Raw genomic sequence first — 17,182 nt, 5'->3', positions numbered from 1 at the left:
GCTTGAAAGTACAATTCTTTCATGCAAATAATTAAAACAAAGCCCTTCTTCAGATGACAGCTTTTTTCAAACGTTAGTGAAGGGCAACCTGGAAGAGGACAGCAAAAATCCATTAATGGTAGACTGCCACCTGCTGGTAAGGTGTGAGCATTGTGATTTCCGGGGAAAGGCTTAAAAAGGAAAATTTGGAAACTGATCTGGATTAAATTCAGTATTTCAATACACAAAATTAAAAGTATGTATTTGTTGGTGAATGTAGTATAGCTCTGGCCCACATATATTAAAATTCTCTAGATGCTATGAATGCTAAATGTGACTGTATGTTGAAGAAACAATTTGCTAGAATGGCAAAGGATGACCCTATAGTTTTCAATAAAAGAGTGAAAATAAAAATAGTAAATAAGGTGTCAGTTATAAACATTAAACAATGTCTCATAAACATTTGGTTTTGATGTGAGGTTTATATTTTACTTCACTTCTGGATTTAATAGGTTTCATTAAAAAAGAACTCCCGGACTTAATTTTGATCCTAAAACCTCCCAAATTCATTACAATTAATATATGTACTTATGTACATTGGTACCTAAAATGTTATTATCAAATTAGAAAAGGATGTGAGTAAAAAAAAAAAAAAAAAAAAAAGAACCAGATAACCATAACAAAGTGATTTCACTATGAAATGAAATTATTTTTGTTATCCCATTAACTAAATCATACTAATAAGCCTTCAAAAAACAACATAATATTATCTACTTGAGAGAAACAAAAAATGTGGGCATGCTCTATTGCCCCTAGGAAGAAATAAAATCAAATACCCCTAATTTGAGGGAAGAAGAAAGAAAGAATATAATAGTAAGAAAAAATCCAAATCGTTGGTTTCAGGAAATAGTTTTAGGATATTTGCTTCACAGGTTGAAAAACTTCGCTATTCCCCAATACAGATATAATTCTTAACAATGAAGGTTGTAACTAAAAACAATATAGCTCTTTCAATGCTAATTATAATCATTTCCCATTATGCAGGGAAACAATGTTAGCATCAATAATACACTGGTTAGCTAGGAAGCATTAAATACTGTATTAATCAACAACTAAGCAGATCATGTCAACATAATCAGCTTGAACCTCCTTTGAAAGCCAGTGGGGTGACAAGTGAAGCAACTTTGACCATCCAAAGAGGCTGAAAGCTAGGCAAAAGGTGAACGAACTTTGGATTCAAATATAGCCCCATCTGCACTGACAGAGACACTAACTCAAATCCAATTCAGACGCTTAAATGACCTGTAATTATCAGCAAAGGATCTAACACACCCCAGAAAGAAATCTCTAATTTTAAAAAAATAAAGACAATGCCGTAAGAGCAAGAGAAACCTGTTGTGTCAAATATTTGGCTAAGCTGGCTATTTTAAACCAAGAAGAACATGCTTCTTAAAATGTCTGAGATACAGAAAGGACTCTCAAATCTGCTCTACCATGCCAGCTTGACTCATCACTTAAGTCACAATATTGCATTTTTTAAAAATTCCACATTTTGCCAATTTTTATCCTTAGGGATTTTACCTCTTTCATCAACCTCTCATATCTTAATAAAACCATCCATTTAAAGAGGCTTGGGGTATTTAAAGGTCTTTCTAAACAGTAAGAAGTTAAGACATTTCTAAGAACTCACTGTCAGTTCTAAGAGAAGTACAAACCTGTTTAACAACAACAAATATACACACACACACACACACACCTCTATGGAATATATAATGGTTTTATCCCCAAATTTTCTCTTTTGAAGGATTAAAGAGATACTCAAACCCAACACATATGTGAACTGTTAGTGAAAAATACAACTTCTATAAAGAAAGGAAAGCTGCCGAACTACTTTTTCAAGTGAAACATTTTAGGAGATTGCTCTAACCTGGGGCACAGTACATTCTCTCTATGGCATCGCTGTCACAGGAATCTTCAACCTCACTCCACCTGCTAAAATACGTTAGCTGAATGTGTCCTAAAAACAAAACGACAGGAGAAATCAAAACATTTTTCTCTTCCATTTTCTGCAGAAGTGAACTGTAATTACTCCTTTTGTAGCTAAAAACAGTATCATTAAGAATAATGGCATCATTAAGTACTAGAAGCTATTACTGGGGGTGAATTTGCCGCACTGATAATGAAGCTCTAGACAGGAAATGAAGATACTAATTACAAGATAAAACGCCTACTCAGTTAATTGGAAGCAACAGCGAATAAAAAGAAATGCATTTGCAAAAGTTCCTGACCTCTATCATTCAATAAGATGTTGTTTGGGTTCAAATCACGGCACACAATTCCCTCTCTATGTAAAGCATCAAGGGCTACCACCATTTCAGCTGCCCATCTTTGAATGCAGCCCTCGGGGATGTAAAACCTGGAGTTTAGTGCTAATTTTTTATCAAGGTCCTCAAAAAGCTGATGTATTTCCTTGTCTCCTTCTAGTGCTAATCCACTCTCCCCCTTAGTCGCTGAGTCTCTCTGAAATAAAGTCAGTTCCTCTTTAGCCAAATCCTCAGTTTGATCTGTAAACAGCAATACTTCTTCAGTTTTTAAAGTGTCTGTGTTTACATTATATTCATTAGCACCTGAGAGTGGGTTAGAAATACGGAATAAGCTTTCTTCAGTGTTGTTTGCAGTCACTGCCGACTCAACCACTCCAAGTCCTTGGAAGTTAGGATCTGAGCTATGTGACAAAGACATGTCTCCTGAACTACTATGATCAACAGCTGCTACAAATAACATCCCAAGATCCCCCTGTGCATTGTGTTTCTCTGCTATACTATGGGATTTAGGCCTAGAAGGATCACTCAATTCCTCTGTGCCTTCTTCCTCACTTGCTTGGCATTGTTCAGTACTAAGCCTGAGGCATAAAACATCAGGGGCTTCCAATAGTTTACTTTCAATTATGCCTATATTAGTCTGTGTAAACTTAGTAGGTCCCACTGCTGCACCATCTTTGGTTGCCTCCAATTCACCAGGTAGATTTACAAGAAGATCAGGCCTTCCTTCATCAGTGCCAATGACATCATCAAAAGCAGCATCTTTAAAAGAAATAACTGGGACAGAGTCATCTGAGCCCCTGCTAATGGTGTCCTGAGCTATAAACTCTATCTTGCTTTCACTAGTAGTGAAACTCCTGGAAGTGCTGTCTCCATCTGGAAGAGTGAAAAATGGTTTCAAAGGCTCTGACTTTAGACTATACAATTTTTCTCCAAAATCAAGGCCTAGGAGTTCACTAGTGCTATCCTTACTATCTATCCTAAAGAATTCCATGGGACTGTTTTTAGATCTATTAAGGGAATCTGACGTTCCTGGAGAACTAATTGCTTCTACGGCATCATCTCCAGCAAAGAACTTCAGCTCGTGAGCCATCTGCTGGGTGCTGGGGCTGTCACTGTCAGCAGCAAGGTGTGTTGGGAAGCTTTCAATAACTTTGGTATCAACACCATTCCCTCCAATCTTCATGAAAGACTCTTCATTCAATGACCCTGGTTCAATCTTTTCTTGCCCATATTCATTGCATAATGTCAAATAACTAGTAGTGCATTCTTCTTCTGAACTTGAGCCCGAATCTGGCCATTTTGGAGAGCTATCTTGGCCTTCTTCATCTTGGTTGCTATCATCTTGAGAGCTTGGAGTAAGACTAGTCTTCAAAGGCAAAACTTTATGAATGGTTCCACCATCACTTCCTCTGGATTCAAAGCTGCTGCTGTCCTGAGGACTAGAAGTTGGCTGTTGCAGGTGAACTTTAGTAAGTGTAGATTTTTTCACTTCCCCGATGTCAAAGCTTTCTTCAGGGCTTCTGTTTAGAAACTTACTGATATATGACCAGAGTTTGCCACCTGTGAACAAGTATAACCAAAAAAATGTTTAAGATCCCCAAAATAATGGCTACTTATTGAAGCCCTTAGAAAAACAAAGAGTATTCTAATAATCAACCCAAAACAAGTCAATGATATCCATTAATATCAAGTATGCTCTAAAACAAGCATTTTAATGAAATGCTTTCTTGTTATTGCAGACTGGTGAGTATAGTGTTAAACATATCTCCTGATACCAATTATCTTTTAATTGACAACCTATTTCTCCCTTGGAAATTAGTTTAACAAATACTAGAATGAAATCCCACAGCTAGCACACTGCTTTAAATATGATTTAGATGTTGAAACATCTGATTATGTTCTGGGTTGTCTATGTAATACTTTTTTCAAGCATGGCCCATTGGTCAAGTGGAAATACATAAACAAGTGCTACTTAAAATTGTATGTACTATAGTGGGGGGGAATCAACAATATTATTCCACTTTGAAAATATCCAGTTCAAAAAAAAAAAAAAAAGAAAATATCCAGTTCAAGATTAGAAGGGAGATATGGCATCTTGTTTATAATTATGTCATTGTAAATGATATATTAATAACATTTTTCCCATTTTCCCCCTCACCATACATGTTGTATACTGTATAAAACCAAGTAAAGCAATTGAGGAAAATTAATTGGGCAACCATGAAAGAGGCCAGGTACTATAATTCTGATTTTGTATTCTGATACATATGAGAAACCTATAAAAAAGTAAAATCATAAAAAGCAATTTCAAGGAAAGCATAGAAATCAATTAAACACAAAGGAATCCAATGTTTTAACAGCAATACTTGTTATTTTACCTTCTTTCTCTTTTTTTTTTTTTTTTTAGTTTAAATTCAATTAGCATGTGATGTGATGAGCACTGAGTATTATATGCAACTGAAGAATAACTGAATTCTTTATCTGGAATTAATGATGTACTAAATGTTCACCTTATCTTTCTTGTTTTATGTTAACCATTAAAAATTCAACTTGGGGATCCCTGGGTGGCGCAGCGGTTTAGCGCCTGCCTTTGGCCCAGGGCGTGATCCTGGAGACCCGGGATCGAATCCCATGTCAGGCTCCCAGTGCATGGAGCCTGCTTCTCCCTCTGCCTGTGTCTCTGCCTCTCTCTCTCTCTCTGTGACTATCATAAATAAAAATTAAAAAAAAAAAAGAAAAAAAAAAGAAAAATTCAACTTGTTTCGCTCATTAGAATCTTTGAATAAATAACTATAATAAGTATCAAAAACCTACCAAAGCTTTACTGTATTACAAGAAGAATAGTTAAATTTGATCTAGAAATCCTGGAGCACCTGGGCGGCTCAGTGGTTGAGCATCTATCTGCTTTTGGCTCAGGTCATGATCCCAGAGTCCTGGAATTGAATCTGTATTGGGCTCCCTGCAGGGAGCCTGCTTCTCCCTCTGCCTATGTCTCTGCCTCTCTCTCTATGTCTCTCATGAATAAATAAGTAAAATCTTTAGAAAAAAAAAAACTTGACCTAGAAATCTTATAAACAATAATTTATAGATGCATATTTTGTGAAGATATAATAACTGTAGCTTCCAAATATGGGAAATAATGTGTTAAAAATAAATCCTTCTACTAACATGGAGAAGGCAACTTTTTTTCAGCACATTTTTAGTGTCCTTATTAAGTAAGCATCCTATACCAAGGGTAACAATCTCTGACAGTCAATTATATGTATAAAAAGGTCAGTGGATGCATCCCAAAAAATCTTCTTGTACTTTACACTTCATTTCATTTAGAGGAACTCAGTAAATACAAAAAGCACCCAGTACTGTGCCTACTATAGAGTAAGTGCATAATATGGGGTAGTTGTCATAATATTAATCCTAAGATACTCAGACAGCTCCTTTCCCCATGACCCAGTTAACAACCTTCCCCCTCTCCCTTATACTAATAATTAGTAGTATTGGACATTATGGTGTATAACTTTTTCCTCTCATTTTTTCCTAGCTAACTTTGTCCTCACTAGACTATGCCCCATATCATATTCAAATAAAATTTAAGGTTCATATATAGCTTTGAAACTCACTCACAAAGGAAGCTATGCATTGATTCCATCTTTTTTTCATCTTTTGACAACAGCCACATTCCTCTTATCACAAATACCCCTGTTGTGGCATGCTAACAATAAAGCCTGAACCTGAAGCTGGAATCCTTGTATAATCCAACTAAAACAACGTGTGTTGTTTTCCATCCTCCTAGATGGGGACTACTGTGAGGACAGGACCGTCTTTTTCATCTTTCTGTATCTACTGTCTAAACAGTGTGCAGGACATGACAGGCATTCAGTCAGTGCTTCTTTAACTCAGGTGATAACTCTTCAGAATGAGATATGCCAACACAAAGTAGACAGTCTCTGCAGTTGCAAAGTTCTAATAACAGCAAGAAACAGAACCTAGAGTAAAGTGCTAAGATAAGTTTCATTCATTCTTAGGCCAATTTCACCTGGATGAACTGCTGAAATCTAAACTTCCATGTGCTTAAATTCTTTCTTTTTCCCCCCAGATCACTTCCTCCTTCTGACCTCCAAGCCATTCTAACACAAAAGCTTTAGATCAAACTTAGATTATTTTTTCTCCCTTGTTCTTTCTGGCAAGTTTCCAAGTCCTATAGGATATGCCCATAATGGTTCACACAGCTTTCCTTTTCTACTGATTCCTCTGGCCAGTCTGCTTCCTGGAATAACTTTATAGCCACAATCAGGTGCCTGCTTTAACTCCTTTCTGCATCATTCTCTCATACTAATTGCTGCCCAATTAATCTTCCATTCTAGCACAGATTTTACATTTTTTCTCCATTCAAGAACCCAATCCCCTCTAGCTACTGAATGACGTACCAGCTCCACAGAGGCATTGAACCCCTCAGGAATACAAAGTGTCAAGCTATGGTTTGGTCCTCCCCCTCCACTCACCAAATAATTCCATCTGAACTGAATGTCTCCAAATATAACCCAGTGAGGGCTTTCACTCAAACTACATCGACCACTTAAAGAATTTTATTAGTTTCTCCAATATCTGCTTGTCAAAATCCTAACCAAATCTGTACAAATATTCTGGTTCCTCAGAATTTATTCTCTCTCTCTCTCTCTCTCTAATTTTAAAAAAGAGAATTTGTTTTCTGCTACCAATTTTTTGACATCCCCCTCAGTGGATATTACTCCTATCTTCTCTGAATCTTTTCTATCACTTAGTCCCTCTTATAACATTTAAAATATTCTGTTTCAAAAAAATAAAAATAAAAATAAAATAAAATATTCTGTTTCATATTAATATTACTTTTATACTTTTATCATCTCCTCTACCAGACTGCAGGGTCTTCATATCAACAAAGGAGAGAATTCTGCCTACATATAAAATAATATGTATTAAGTAAATACTTATGAAATTGGGTTTTAAAAAGATGACATCTTTCCAAGTATTTTGAAAATCTTTTAAGAATAAGGGTCTATAAATATTAATAATGTCATTATTTTGGGTCATGCTTTCTTCCTATTTTAAAACAAATACATGGTTTCATTTAAAAAATGTAAATGCAGGGATCCCTGGGTGGCGCAGCGGTTTGGCGCCTGCCTTTGGCCCAGGGCGCGATCCTGGAGACCCGGGATCGAATCCCACGTCGGGCTCCCGGTGCATGGAGCCTGCTTCTCCCTCTGCCTATGACTCTGCCTCTCTCTCTCTCTCTCTGTGACTATCATAAATAAATAAATAAATAATAAAAATAAAAAAAAAAAGTTTAAAAAATGTAAATGCAGAAGAGAAAAATTCAAAACCTACAAATCACCTATAAACACGAATAACTAGGGGCGTCTGGATGGCTCAGTTGGTTAAGCGTCTGACTCTTGATTTTGGCTCAGGTCATGATCTCATAGGTCGTGGGATCCAGCCCTACATCAGGCCACACTCAGTGAGGCGTCTGCTTGGGATTCTCTCTCTCCCCTCTGTCTTTTCCCCTACACGTGTGTGTATACACACACACCCACACACACAAACATACACGCTTTCTTTCTCAGATAAATGGATAAATCTTTTAAAAACACCAATATCAACTATTTGTACATTACATTTATTTTCAGGCTTTTTATTTGTGACTAACATCACATCATAAACATTTTCTAATTTTTATGAGACTATGAACTTCAATGGCTATGTAGCATATCCAAGGGATAGATATTATGAGGTATTTAAATGTTCATCTATTATTACACATTTACATTATTTCCAATCTCCTACTATTAGAATTAAAATAATATGTACTTTTACATGGAAGTACTTTATAACCTTGAAAACTCCAGAAATGAAAATACTAGATCAAAAAGCATGAATATGTTTAATGCTTCTGATATGTGTTACAAAACTGCTTTACAGGAAGGCTGTACCAGAATCCACTCTTATAATCAATGTGTGTTAATGCCATCTTCATAGCAACTTGCCCATATTGGATGTTAGCAAGTTGACCAATTTGATTAATCAAATACGTCTCACTTAATTTCCATTCTTCTCATTATTACATAGAATTTTTAAATGTGATGGTTGGCACTTTCTTTATGACACTTGTTCCTGGCCAAAACAAATGAATTGTAAAAACTGTGTTTTTCACTAGAGAGAACGAAACCATTTTAGCCCTTTTCCATTCTTTGCCCAGTTAAATTTAATGTTTGATACAGAAATATGGATACAAATTTTTTTTCTATCTCATACTTTTTTTCAGTTACAAAATCATGAAAATCACAAAACCTACAAGAACACATTATTTCCTTTGAAATTTCTCACTCACAAAAGCTGAGTGTGTTTTACTTTCTATCGAATTAATATCAGGCCTAATAGACAAGCTTACACAATTACACAACATTATTATTATAACATTAAAAACATTATCCTTGGGCAGCCCCGGTGGCGCAGCAGTTTGGCGCCGCCTGCAGCCTGGGGTGTGATTCTGGAGACACGGGATCGAGTCCCACATCGGGCTCCCTGCATGGAGCCTGCTTCTCCCTCTGCCTGTGTCTCTGTCTCTCTCTGTGTTGCACATGGATAAATAAATAAATTTAAAAAAAATTATCCTAAAAAAAGCCCATTATTGCTAAATCTGAAAATATAATGTATTTACCTAATGTGTTTACAATTTTTAACTCTTTATAAATATGAATGACATCTTTCTAAGCCCCATAAAGCATATAAAATTTGGAAATACTAGCTATTTTAAGCTATGAAATTAGCAATTCATAAAGTTTAATAAAAATTCTGTCTCTCATTAAATTTTAATTTATTGGTTTTCTGAAAGATCACAAAGAATATCTGTTAAATTTGTTTGACCAGAATTAGGATTTGACTTTAATATATATGACAAATATTGCTGGAATACAATGACCAAAATCATTTTTTGAACCAGCAATTCTATGTCAAAAAACTCATGCTATAAAATTCTTAAAAAAGAAAGCAAAAATACACAAAGATATACAGTAAAAGTACAAGAAACAATTTAAGCACTAATTAATAAGGGAGTAGTTAAATAAGTTATGGTATCTGTACAACCAAATATTCTTTATTCAAAAAAACAACAGCAATATTTGCAAATATTTACATAGTGTTTACCATATGCCAGGCACTATTCTAAGTGCTTTAGATATATCAACTACTTAATCCTCACATCACTGTATGAGGCAGGTAATTATCACCCTTATTTTACAGATAAGGAAATGGAGGCACAAAATGTTAAATACCTTGCTCAAGGTCACACAAACTAACACAGTCTGACTCCAGAATCCTTGTTTTTAATCCCTATAGTGATCTCTCTTAATGCAGACCTATACATACTGATAAGGAAAGTTGTCCAAGGCACATTGTTAAGATGGGAGAAGAAAACAAGCCATAGAACAACATATAAGATCCATTTTATTTAACCAGACAGGTCAGTAGTATATGTTTATACACGTTGGAAAATTTCTCCCTATTTCTAGAGAGAACTGGACATTAAATGACAAGAAAGGGAGAATTTTTATATTTACTTTATATGCTTCTATATATAATTCAAATATATTGCTTTATATAGTTGTTTCATAATTTTTTAAAAAAGAATTCGTTAATAAAAAGAGAATCTTTTCACCCTCTGGGTCCCTAAGTAACTTGAGGCCAAGCCCATTCTCATTCCCCACCTATTTGGTGAATCCACATTTGCAGGCTTTTCCAGTCATTTCCTTCTAATCTAGGCATTTCACCTTTTCTCTGACCTACTCCGTATTCAGTAGTTATACACTGAGCACCTTCTATGTATGAAGTATGCTGCTAAATGCTGGGTTACAGATGATGAAAATGTCATAATCCCTAAGTTTAGGAACTTAAGGTTTTAATAACACACATTGTCTTGACTGAATACAATTATTTTCTCACCTTTTCTTCTCCAGAGTTAAAATAAGGAATTCATTAAGAGGAACAATAAACATTTCAATCCCTCCCCTAAAATCCTGTTTGGTTTATCCAACTGCCTACTCAACATCACCTGGACATTTCAGTAGCATCTCAAACTTCCAAGTCCAAAACTGACCCCTGATTTTTTTCCCTCTAAATCAAATATTTTTTTCCCTCTAAATCCACCCCTCCCATAGCTTTCTGCACCTTAGTAAAGGGGAACTCCATTCTTTCAATTCTGTAAGCCAAAAACCTTGCAGGTGTATAAAGCAGAATCATGTTAGTTCCATCTTCAAAATAAATTCAAATATCTAATCTAATAACCATTTCTCATGACCTCTACCATCAATGCTTTGTGCAAGCCACAATTATTTTCACCTGGATTGCTGCAAAAACTTCCAAAATTGGTCTCCTGCTTTCGCCTTTGCCCTCCTAGACTACATTTTCCATAGAGAGGCCTCTGTTCAATATCACTCCTCTTTTCAATATCCCTCAACGACTTCCCATCTATTCAGAATAAAAAATCAAGTTCTTGGGGCACCTGGGTGACTCAGTCAGTTAAGGCCCCAATTCTTAATATCAGCTCAGGTCATGATCTCAGGGTTGTGAGATCGAGCCCCACACTGGGCTCCACTCTAGGCATGGAGCTTGTTTAAGATTCTCTCTCCCTCTCCTTCTGCCCCCCATCCCTGCTCATGCTCTCTCGCTCTCTCTCTCTCTCAAAAAAAAAAAAAAAAAAATCAAGTTCTTAAAGTGGTGTATTAATACCACAGAGGATCAGAGGATCTCACTGCATTCCACATCTAAGTTCTTCCCATCCTGCTCTAGCCACGTAACCTTGCTGCTTCTTATACCCCAAGTATACTCTTGGTTCCAAGCCTATTTGTTCTCTCTTGCTGAGATGCCCTTCCCTCACATAGTCACAATGCACCCCTCCCCCACTTCCTTCAGGTCACTGGCCAAAGTCCCTTTCTTAATTAGGTGACCACTCTAGATAAAATAGTAACCCCCACATCATCCTTTTGGCATTCCCTTTTCCCTTCTTTTATTTAAATTTTCGTCATAAAATTTATCTCCATCTGACATATATTTACTTATGTATTTGCTTATTGTCTGTTCTGCCTCTCAGTGTAATAAACTCCATGTAGGCAAAGTCCTCATCAGTTTTGTTCACTGCTGCATTAGAACTAAACCTGTATCCTACTAAGCACCAATATATTTCTGACTAAATGAATTAAAAATGGAAAGAAAATGAGTCCAAGAGACTTACGTGAATCTTGAACAGTCCTGTAAGCAGAAGGGAGCTAAAGCCACAAATCATAAATATTCAAGCATTCATATTAGAGAAAACAATTGTTCAACACTTATTTTTTCAGGAATAGCTATTTATACATATGAAAGCAATGTGTTTATGATATATCCACAACCTTCTAATTCACAGAGGTAACAAACACCACTAACATGTAAAAGATAGCACACTGCCCATCAAACAGTTAACCTGATTGCCCAAGCTAAAGCCAGAAAGTTCGCCTAGATTCTTTTCTCCCTAACCCAGAATCCATCACAGATCCCATTGAGTCTACTCTTAAAGCATAGCAGCTCTAACCCCAGCGAGCCATGCCACCATCATCTCTAGTCTAGACAATTCCTGCTTGTTTACTATTCCTTGCCTGTTTATATTCCATTTTCTATAGAATAGCCAGAGTGATCTTTTTAAAATGTAAATCAGATCTTGCCACTGCTTTAGATATCCAATGGTTTCCCAATACACTTGAATAAAAGCCAAAGTCCTTACCCTGCAGTATAAAACCCCTACCTATTTCCCCTGTAGCCTCATATATCAGGATTGCCCTGACCTACTACACTTCAACCAAATGGCCTTTCTTTTCATCAGATATTGTTTTTACCTTTGATTTCTTACACTGATTCCTTTACCTAGGATGTGCCTCCTGATTACATCCAAATGGTTACTTCTTTTGTCATTCAAAATTCCTCTTCTATGTCACCTTTGTAGAACAGGCTTCTTTGACTACCTAAAGTGTCCAACCTTGTTCTTTTTTAAAGCTCACTGTGTTAGAGACCAGTGTAGTCTCCATTATTAGTCAATATTATCATACTTTTTTGGTTCTCTGTTTGACTCTTCACAAGAATGTAAGTTTCAAACGGGCAAGCTCTTTTCCTGTCTTGCTCATCTAAGAGAGAGTCTAGTACATAATACATGCTCAATAAATTTGCTGGATATTTAATGAATCTACAGTCCCTACTTGCACTATAATTTAATATCTTTGTGTTATAAAATCTTAAAATTAAGCAATAAACACCTCAAATCAACAGTCAAAAAGAGATCCTCTCCCGGCAAGTTTAAATAATCCGGGACAAATTCAGTATCATGCAGCCATTCAAAGTCAGATGTGGCCAATAATAAAGAAAAAGAAGCTTGGTAAAGATAATCTAAAACAGAGGAAAGCCACAGACATTTGGTTTTCAAACAGATTATAAAGATTTTGTCAGTATTAAAGTAAAATCAGTTGAAATAGCTGAAATAGGAGTATAAGAGAAAGTGAGAAGGTGGCAAAAGAAAAACTGAAGTGTGTTCTGGAGAAGGAAGAAAAAGAGCAAGAAGAAGCTGCAAATAGAAGCAAACTAGAATCGAAAATTTGCCACAGATAATCTCCAACATGAATAATCCACACTGGGTAATAGAATATTGACTATAATTACATTCATCCTACTGACCTTGTTCTAAATTATTATGGATTATTACTACGCAAGTTATTTTGTTCCACACCAGAGGTGGCTGTATTTCGCTATCAGATGACATGACCTCTAATTCAATAATGTCTGTAATGCACTGGTATCCTCAGATAAAAGCTGTCTATAATGTCTGAACAAAGGTGAATTAGTTATCCAATTCACACACGCAATTAACTCTCTTAATACCTGAGAGACCATGGAGCCCCTTCTGAATTTCCTATTAAGTACTACATATGGAGGTCTTCCCTCCATCTGTAGTTATCTTGTGCTGTACTTCATAATAAACAATATTAATAGTTTATTGCCCCCGTCAAAAATCTTGCATTAGTTATCATAAAAAGACCTCATTCCACAAAGCAATGACTCATTTTCCCGGGAAAATGCATTAAATTCAAATGTCATGCCTATTAGTAAAACACAACAGTTCTTTATTCTCAGTAATGTAAAAATAAAAATAACACCTTCATGAAACATGGAAAATAATTTAGATTTTTTTTTTACTATTTTAAAAACACCTCCTAAGGCCAAAAGGCAATATTTATTATGTGGATTTATATTCATATGCTGTATTCAGTCGTTCTAAATAAAAGACTATTTATTTAAATTCAGGTGTTAAAGGGCAAAAACAAATCAAAACATAGTATTTTTTTGCCACCTGTTCCCTCTACCATGAGCTGAGATTTCATAAATAGTTTGAAGGCAGAGCACTATGCCTCTGCTTTGTACCCATATGTGATGCCAATGGCTGTATTCGTAAAAACCCAGATCAGAATAACTAGGTAATGTCAAATGTTAAGCAAATACCCATGCATTCTAAAAAAGGAGGTAATTAATTAATTCTTCAGGGGATGCTTTTTATTTTTGTCATCTAACATTAATGTATCCTTTTAGTAGAGAACAAGAGAACAAAATAAAATCCCAAAAATAAAACCTAGCTCTTTTAGCACACATTCACCTTAAAGTGCTCATCACAGTAGCTCAACTCTAGGAGAAAATAAAGTAGTTATGTATATCTAAGAATGTTACTGTAGTTCAAATGAAATCTGCTGTTCACCTGGGTTTTTATTTTCCCTCACAACTCAAAGAGTGTGGAGGTATGAGGGAACAGTTTCTTACATGTGTTTCGTATGTTTTATCTGCCCATGCAATGACAGAAGTAAAAAGGACATTATAGACACTGAAAAGCTAAGGAGATGACATTCTTTGCTCTGTAAACAATTTAAACCACAAACTAACCTTCCGCGTGCTGCAGCACAAGAAATACGGACTCCTCAGAAACGATGTACTTGTGCAGACACACCATGTTGGGCACGCAGCGGGGGATGATGGTCTTTCTGTTCCTGCTGTATTCACTGCTTTTCCTTAGACCCTGACAGAGAACAAAAAGGTCAGTTGTACCCTCAGTTGCCTTTGGAGCCTGCTGTGCTCTGTGTTTATCAACCAAACTAATCTATCCGAGTTACTCTGGGCTTCAGAGAAACCACTCATCTGCTGCTCTATGCCCCTCAGTCCCTGGAGGCTCTGCTGATGGCATCTGGCGTGAATCCAGAGAACGGAAGATGCCACAAAGCTGCCATTAAAATCAATTACGTGGGTCAGTGTTTTTATTAGAGATGCTCTCAAACTAAGTCATCAGGATGACACACAGTTATTTCTCTATGACCTTTTCTTAAGTTTTATTTTATATATATATACATATACATATATATACACATATATACAGATATATGTGTGTGTGTGTATATATATATATATATATCTTTAAAGCAGTAGACATGTGAGATCATTCAAATTTCTGAGATACAAAAGGTATTCCTGGATTAAACAGGCGATTTGAAAATTTTATGACAAAAAAATATAAAGATTAAGTCTTCTTCAAAGTAACAAGGTGTATGCAGTGCCTGGTATCATACCCCGGTTTAAAATTCTGGGTAAATGCCAGTGATAAAGTATACACAGAAAGAAATTTGTTTCAGTCTATGTCAATGTGACATACTACCATACTGCCAGTAAAAGAAAAAGTATCTGAAAAAGAAATGTTAAACTAATCTGAAATTAATTCTAGATGCTATAGAAATGATTAAATTAGAATATTTTAGAATATATACTGTCATAATCCATTTCAATTTGAAATTACAAAATCAAGGACTTTTTCTTTCCTCATTCATTTAGTTACAAATTGAGTTATACGGAGAAAAAGAATTGGGTATAGATAAAAAAGGGGACCAGGGATGTAGATTACACTCTCCCCTGAGTGTAATACCTGAAACAGATACTTTAAGGCAAAATTTTAGCTCTTTCCAGCTGTAATCATAATCAAAAGTACAATTGTGTGCAATCTTCACAAACTATACAAAATGTATTAGAGATGTGTTTAAAAGTACTCACTATATAACAGCGGGAAATGAGTCTTCAACTTATCCAAATTATCACTTCCATACTCTATAACCTAAAACTTTTTACATGTACGCTATAACATATTTATCAACTGTGATAAAGAATAGAGAGTAAAATAAATACAGACTACCACAAACATAAGAGAACATCCAAAGACCCAGGAATAAATATTAAATACTTTCTCTTTCAGAAGCATAATTTGAAAATAAGTGCCTAAATTCATTAAACATACAAATTCTACTTACTTTTAAAATGAATGTCTGTTCTGTCCTTGTATCCATTACAAGTAAAACCTACATAAAAGACATGAGTAATAATTTATTCACAGTACAATGAAACACTAACTTGTAACTTTTTGAAACTATACTTTAAGGGTTGAGGGGGGAAGTATTTTTTTCATTTATTAATTTATTTTTTTTAATTTATTTTTATTGGTGTTCAATTTGCCAACATATAGAATAACACCCACTGCTCATCCCATCAAGTGTTGAGGGGGGGAAGTGTTAGAACTGATTCCATCAAAACTGTTAATTTCCAAATAGGTTTTTTTTTTTTTAAGCCACCAAATCACAGGATTAAAACAGTCTTACCTAAAGTAGGTTTTATTATAGTTTCTTTTTCTAAAAATCCCATATTTTAGAAACATTTCTGTTTTCCTAGACTTGTTTTTAAAAATATTGCTTAAAAGGAAAAATTATTTTACACAGAGAAATTTTCCTCATGGAACATACATGGTTAAGAAGAAATTTTTAAAAATCACAAGTATTGTTGAAGTCTCAATTTTCTTCTTAATACCCCTTTATGTAGCAACATGGTATAATGTGATCTCAGTAACTCAGGCTCCAACTTAAGACCCCCTTTTGGTACTATTTCTCCATCCAAGACTCATCCTAGTTTCTCTTTTTCCATCAGTAAATCCTGTCAGCTCTTTGTTCAAAATGTATCCAAAACATGAACTCACTTGCATAGCTATTATCCTGATCCAAAGATTTACCTGGATTAAAACAATGGCGTCCCAACAGATTTCTCTGTTTCCTTATTTGCTGCTCTATGGTTTATTCTCTAAATAGCAGGCAGTGTTTTCTTTTAAAAACGTAAGTTACATCATATCACTCCTCTCATTCAGAAAAAATAAAAATAAAAACCTAAGTCCAAAAAAATCACCTCAAGACCATACATGATCTCATACATCACCCCCTCAAATTCCCCTCTCCCCACACCCATCTTGATGGATAGAATGACTAGAGATAGATATTTATTCTACCATGTTACTATTTTATTATTTTAGAGACTCTAAAGCAGAGGCTAACAAACTTTTTCTATAAAGATGCAAACAGTAAAGATTTTAGGCTTTGCGGGCCCACACAGTTTCCTCTGGAGCTCTTGATCTCCACCCTAGTAGCACAAAAGCAGCCACTACCTGAAATGGGTTCAGAGTATTTACATCACAGAGACCTGTAAACAATGCAAACAGGGCTTTGGGTTCCCCTTCCAGAGAGCTGAGAGTCAAGGATGAAAAAAAGATGTCAAGCTTGGGAAAATGAAAGAATGGTCAGGAGATGCAATACTGGCCTGAGGAGAAGATAATAAATTCCATGTTAGACATGATGAATTTGAAGTGATGGTGACCACTTCCTCTTTGAACTCTCTTACGAGTGTCTCACCTACACTATGTAAGTCTCCACTTAAATTCCATTGAATATTCTCACAGATACCTTCTGAACTTGCCCCTTCCTCTT

The 17,182-nt window shown here is 35.5% G+C and overlaps 1 protein-coding gene across 10 annotated transcripts in view; it reads right to left on the bottom strand.

Annotated features, from left to right (window-relative positions):
* RPS6KC1 (ribosomal protein S6 kinase C1) overlaps positions 1–17,182 on the bottom strand; it is a 177,545-nt gene that overhangs the window by 27,684 nt on the left and 132,679 nt on the right. For all 10 annotated transcript variants that reach the window (XM_025429900.3, XM_025429903.3, XM_025429904.3 and 7 more), the window contains 4 exons: positions 15,689–15,736; positions 14,283–14,415; positions 2,268–3,863; positions 1,907–1,996 (listed from right to left, as the gene is read on the bottom strand). In XM_025429900.3, the coding sequence (XP_025285685.1) occupies positions 1,907–1,996; positions 2,268–3,863; positions 14,283–14,415; positions 15,689–15,736 (1,867 nt within the window). The remainder of the gene's footprint in view (positions 1–1,906; positions 1,997–2,267; positions 3,864–14,282; positions 14,416–15,688; positions 15,737–17,182) is intronic.

Source organism: Canis lupus, chromosome 7, assembly GCF_003254725.2.
Source record: "Canis lupus dingo isolate Sandy chromosome 7, ASM325472v2, whole genome shotgun sequence".
In the NCBI taxonomy this organism is placed as follows: Eukaryota; Metazoa; Chordata; class Mammalia; order Carnivora; family Canidae; genus Canis; species Canis lupus.
Note: the sequence above shows the minus strand (reverse complement) of the source record. Positions and strands in the feature narration are given on the sequence as shown.